This window comes from Microchirus variegatus, assembly GCF_963457635.1.
Source record: "Microchirus variegatus genome assembly, chromosome: 1".
Taxonomy (NCBI): domain Eukaryota; kingdom Metazoa; phylum Chordata; class Actinopteri; order Pleuronectiformes; family Soleidae; genus Microchirus; species Microchirus variegatus.
The window spans coordinates 42,659,742-42,666,002 of record NC_139802.1 but is presented as its reverse complement, the minus strand read 5'-3'; the positions used below and the strand labels follow the sequence as shown (position 1 = coordinate 42,666,002).

Genomic DNA, 6,261 nt, shown 5'->3' with positions numbered 1-6,261 from the left:
TCCTGTATCCACAGGAAGTAGATGCCGGAAGCCACTGGAAGCTCTTCCTGTGAATTAGAACAGGTCAGGTTTCTGGTACAAACCGGTTTGCCTCACTCTGTATTCAGCATAGACACAATGACATAATTTTCCTTTTTTTGACCTCCCGTCCGTCCATCCGTCCGTCTGTCTCGTCTCTTTCAATCAAAAGCAAGAGGACGTGTGGACGCGCGCCGTGTCCTAGCTTCCTAGCGTCCACACGCGCTTGCTTTGTCTCCCCCTGCGGCGATTGACGTGTAAACAACATGGTCACGGCTACATCTTCCCCTCTGGTAGGCTGGCGTGCAGTTTCCACCATTTTGTTTACACTCTGGATTCCTCGGACCAGGTTTTGGGACGGCCCCGCCCCCTTTTTAGGTCCTGCGGTGGAGTCCTTTTGGTGTGTGTGTGCGTGAGCGTGTGTGTGTGTGTGTGTGTGTGTGTTTGTGTGATGTGGCGTCTCATGGTGCTTGTGATGAAGCTCAAACAGTCCAAGTCTGTGAACTCTGATGATGATGATGACGATGGCGGTGGCGTCGTCCTACTTCCTGGTCGTCTGAGCTCCTCTGAAGGAAATCGCCTGGAGATTATCGATCGATCGGATTGTCAGAAGCAGGAGACGAGTGTATTAGCAACACGTGTTACTCTCTCGCATCGACGGTGTCGCTGCTGCTAACTGTTCGTGACGACTAGCTCATCTCTGACGTGTCGGCGCTCGCGGACGCCGCGTCCCAGAGTCCCTGATGTTTGTGTTCTGATGTGAATGTGTCGGGTCCATAGAGTGAGTAGCTGTTTGAGTTGTTTGGATGTCTGCTACATTATAGTGTCAGCATTGTGACTGCAAATAAACCTCATTGATTTTTAAAGCTGCCGCGTCGCTCACGCTTCCTTCCTATCACATGACACACACACACACAGTTACTTATTCATCCTTTATTTATTTTTTTCAGTTTTTGTTTAGTTTTGACTTTTTGTCTTTAAATTGGTTATGATTTAATTAGTTTACCCACAAAAAGTTTTTAAAAAATATATATTTTGCAGCTCATTCCATGTCCATATCCAACGGTTTATTATGTGTACGACTGACAAATAAGACAGAAATGCAGTTAACGCTATAAAAGTTGCAGTGTTTGTACGAGTGGCAGCCATCTTGAAATCCCAGTTTAGAGGAGTCTATTCCAACTCGACGGCTCCGACTTCCGACTACAACTGGAACGCACCAGTGCGCTGCCACATGGACATCGCTACGTTATCGCCACGACATCGTAAGTATAAAGCTGCGACTTTTTTGCAGATAAAGTAAAAGTGAACAAAAAAAAGTGCTTTAGTAAAGGTTTCTTTTTGGTATGTGAGGCGTTTAAAACTGTTTTCATTTGTATCATTATTTTCCAAATGGGCATATTCATTTTGATGGGTTTGTTTTTTTTCTACCTGAGCACTACCATGCGGCACTGTTGCCTAGCAACTGTTCTCCCGTGTCCTGTTATATGAAACTCTTATATTAAGTTTTTTTTTAATCACAACAGCATACGACAACATTGCATATTGTTCTTTAAATACGGAGTAGCAGATGTCAACAATATGGATGTCTGTTTTTGCCAAATGCTAACTATTTATTTCTTCTTTTGGAAATGTTAAAAAAGTTTATTTTCATAAATGTAAAATTATTTAGTATCTACATTGGAAAATTATAATCTCATGATATAATGATTCTTTTCTTTTTTTTGCTTTACCATTAGTAATCTTATCAAGCAAGAAACGACCAGAGGCTCCGACAGAGTGAGGTCTCCATCTAGTGGACGTTAGGAGTAGTACATCCTTAGTACCTTTGCAATCTGACACAACTCATCGTACTGTAATAAGACGTGAGGTGAACACGGAGGATCAGGTAAAACGTATCTTACTCTTTATTCGTTTTCAAAAATGTAAAATTCGGTTTGGACATGAAAATAAGAAAAAAAAACACATTTGGCACAAAAACATTTTCCGGTGAAAAACAAAATGCAGAGATGACGCTGTTTAAGAAAGAGAAATAAAACTAACTTTTGAAATTTAAATAATAATGTTCATCAGTTCATATTTCTGTTGTTCCAGCAGGGGGCGCTCCTGTGTGTGTACTGATCATCGCTGGTTCACTCGGACGTTAACTCTTCCCACTTTTGGACTTGAACACGGCGTCGTTGTGACCTTCTCGGTTTCGGGCGATCTCCACGGCGAAAAACTGGATCCTGGTGGCTGTGATAGGAAATATACAAAAAAAAATGTTGAGTACGACAAATAAAAGTCATGAAAATATCTTGAGTTGAAAAACATCGTAAAAAAAAAACTACATCGTAGCTTACCAAACATGGCATTTTCCTCCGTGTAATCTTTCTCGCAATCCAGACGCAGTAACGTGCCGTAGTTAAAATCCTGGACCACGCCTTCAAACTGGTTACAGAACGGACGCCACCTCTGTACGCAATGAAATAAAAAAACAACGTTAATGTTAGCACTAAGCTACGGGACACGGTACAATTTTATCCCGTGTTGCTATAAGATAAAGTGAATTATTCTGTTTTTGTTTGTTTTAAATGAATTTTGTTGACTACACAGACACAAACACACCACAAGGGGGCGCACCCTCACCTCTTTAGCGCCGTCGGACTTCAGATCGTCCACGTTCAGCATTTTAATGTCGAGCTCTTTGAAGGTCTCTCTGAAGGACGAGTAGATGTCGTCGTCGACCTTCGTCAGTTTCAGGAACTTTGGGTCCACGGAGGAAATGAGCTGCAGACACAAGACCAGAGTTTTTAATCACGACTGCAGATCCATTCGATAATGTGTAAATGGTAAACGAACGATAAAGAAAAAGTGAGTTTCTTACGTTGAAGTAAACCTCGGCGTGATTGTACGCCTTCATCGCCCACATGGCTTCCACTCGAGACTGAAGATAAAACGTAGAAAAAAACTCAATATACGCTAAAAAATGTTGCGTTTGATGATAATCCAGTTCCAACTTTTTCATAAAAACAATCGTTGATGTTGCGAATTAGAGTGAGTTATACCAAGAACCACCAGAGGACGCTAGCGTACCACTGCTGGTACTCGTACCACAGCTTGAGAACCATTGCTGATTACGACAGTGATGAAAACATGAACGTTTGTCACTTACGTCATTTCCGTAGGCTTCTGCAGGCAGGGAGAGCGCATGCGCAGCTGATGTGGCGCCCTCCACCCCCTGAAAACATAAACACAGTTATAACAACAGCGTGTGTGTGTGTGTGTGTCACAATTGACACGTGAAGTGACGCTACGTTCGTGTCCTGACTGTTTTAACGTGTGTGTTTTCGCGACAACAGTGACGTCACAGCTGCTCTGACAGTCTCGTCCACACGTGTTTCCTTCTCGGCTAACGAGAGTTAACAGTTAGCTTAAATGTCGTGTTTCCATGTTAGTTTCACTCGGTTGTTTTCGGTATTAATCGCTGTTGTGTGTTTGTTTTAAAAGCAAACGTGTTGAATTAGTGTGAAAACTCGTCACAATCACAGTCACGGCTCGTGTTTTCGGTTCTCACCAGAGACGCCAGCAAGTCCTCGGTCGCCATTTTCTCAAGCGAAGATCGTCTCAGTCAAGATGACTCACTCCTCCTCTGCTTTAGCTGTTAGCGCATGCGCTCTGACGTCCTGCTTCGACGACGGTGATTAAATATCAAACTATATGTGTATGGAGAATTATTTCACGTATATGTTCCACAATGTCAAATTAACAGTGTCGATATAAACTTATAATTACGAAAATACTTCAAAAACAGTTTAACTCGTGGACGCGCCCCCTAGCGGTTCTTTACACTGACAAACAAACATCTTCAAACCGGAATGAACGATCTTTTCGCCTTTGAGGAAAAACTCTTTGTGCTCGAAAGTGACGTCACGATTTAAAGGGCCAGTGGAAGTTTTATTTTTATGTCATTTGTTGCGTTATTTGAAACGTAAATGTACAAAAAGAGACTAATTTTAAACAAGTATTTTTTTTACGTAAATAAATGACTTGATTTTACTTCAAATTTAACCATGCTATGATTTTTTTAACGTTTTATTTTTCTCCGTTTAAAACAGTTTTGAGATACTATTTTCTTTAAATTAAAATGTTTTCATAATGAAATATGAAAACAATATGAATATGTATGAAATATATTTTTTTTCTTATGGTCAAATTCACCAAAAGTCACCAAAATAATAATGATAAATTATATGCAGACATTAACCTAATATTGAGATACATTTCATATTATTTTATTTATTTTTGTTTGTTTCACAGCTCAATTTTAGACAAACAAATTCTGCAACAGGTCTGACGTGTATAGAATCAGCCATAGCAGAGGTTTTGAAAGGGTTTTAATAATAATAATGAAAAACACAACCTTTATTTTGTTATGACAATACAACAGAATTCAAATTTATTTCAATAATAACCTCTGATAAATAATAATAAATGTGTGATTTCAATGATTTTTCAGGGTGAGAGAGATTATGCAATGTCATAATTCATAGACACATCACAGCCGGTGGTTCCTCCTCCTCCTCTTCGTGGGTTGGTCACAGCAGCACCAGTCACATCACCTCCTCCTCCTCCTCCTCCTCCTCCTCCTCCTCCAGGCGTCACCGTCTCTCTCGTGGATGTTGATCCGTGCAGCGGGAGCTCTCCTCGGCCGCTGCCCGTCATCCATCCTTCGCTGTGTGGGAGGTAAGAGGACATTTTTCCATCTCTTTCTCTCTCTTCCGTCAACGACGACGACGACGAGACATAAAATAACGTCATTTCACGGCGAGATTTCACGTGCAGCGTTTTGTGTTTTTATGAGGTTGTTTTTTTTATTTAAATAAATAATAACATCGTGCGGCCGAAGACGCACTTCACCTTCGTCTGTGATCGTGGAGGCCACACGAAGATGATGATGATGATGATGATGCTGCTTCATCATCATCATCATCATCATGTGCAGACTGAAAACATGATCAACACTGTTTTTTATTTGTAATCTCGTCTCTTTTCGTCACAGAAAACAGCTTCAAATCTGTGTTTTTGTGCCAAAATATAAACATAGAAAAGCAATAATCACATTTAGGACCATTAATATAATTATTCTCCTTCAATTAAGTCTATAAAATGTCAGAAAATATACTGAATAACTACATTTTGTGAAGTAGTCATGATTAAAGATTTAAAAACAAACAAATTATGGATTATGTGCAGATTAATCATCCACTAATCTGCTTGTTAATCAGTTTATTGAGATTAGATGTTGACAGATGAATTGGGCACATTTTTGCACAAATTAAACAATATATTTATGTACGTTTACACACTTTGACCGTCCTAAAACTTCATAAATATTGCTAAAAATGTCAAAAGTTGAGTTTCATTTTAATGTATTTAATTAAAGGGCCAGTATTTAAATTTTTTTATTTACTCACAGAAACTGAAGTATGTTTGTATACATTTGTAATCACTTTGAAATATAAGATTTGTTTGTTTTTTAGCTTTAAAATTAGCCTGTTTGTGTGTACCGCAGTCAAGGGCCTTGCTTTACGGAGGCGGCCATCTTAGATGGACAAAAAAAAAACGTCTGTGAAGGCCACCGTAGTTCTGTGATGCGCTTGGGGAAAAGCAAAGGAGTCTTTTCTCACACACTGGACCTTTAGTGTTTCATTTGTACGTTATATTTAATTAATTTAAGTTCAGATTGGACAAACTAATCCATGTTTATTGACGTCACGACATTCTGTGAATCACGTGTAGATTAAAGTGTCGTGTTTTATCAAACGGAGGAAAAAGAACTTTAGCAAATTAAAACTCTGCAGCTTTTATTGTTTTATTCTGGACTAAAACACTAAAGAAATCAACACAAAAAGAGCATTAATATAAGATGAGCTGTTTCCTGCTGGTTTAGAAGTAAAGTTTGTTCCAGCTTTAGCACTGACATCATTCTTCATACTGAACTGAAATGATGACTCAGTTTGTTTTGATCACTGATTAATTATTTATTATTGAAAGTTTAGCTTCCATTCCGTCTGAGATGTGATCTTTTAGATTTAGTCGTTTATGTTTCGATCGAAACATTTAAAAAAAATATAACAATCCACCATTATTTTTAAAACAAATAATCAGTATGTTGTAGAGAAATTGATCAGGAAGTAAAAACGAATGTTTACAACAGGCTTTAAATACAAAGATACGAGAATATAACGAAAATACAAACAA

General features: G+C 38.9%; 1 protein-coding gene across 1 annotated transcript; it reads right to left on the bottom strand.

Annotated features, from left to right (window-relative positions):
• Window positions 1-1,901: 1,901 nt before the first annotated feature.
• Window positions 1,902-3,623, bottom strand: pbdc1 (polysaccharide biosynthesis domain containing 1). The gene is made up of 6 exons (XM_083890884.1): window positions 3,575-3,623; window positions 3,173-3,238; window positions 2,885-2,944; window positions 2,647-2,787; window positions 2,361-2,472; window positions 1,902-2,253 (listed from the first exon to the last, which is right to left on the bottom strand). Exons 1-6 carry the CDS (start codon window positions 3,602-3,604, stop codon window positions 2,162-2,164), a joined length of 501 nt encoding a protein of 166 aa, XP_083747010.1. The 5' UTR covers window positions 3,605-3,623; the 3' UTR covers window positions 1,902-2,161.
• Between the last annotated feature and the right edge of the window lie 2,638 nt (window positions 3,624-6,261).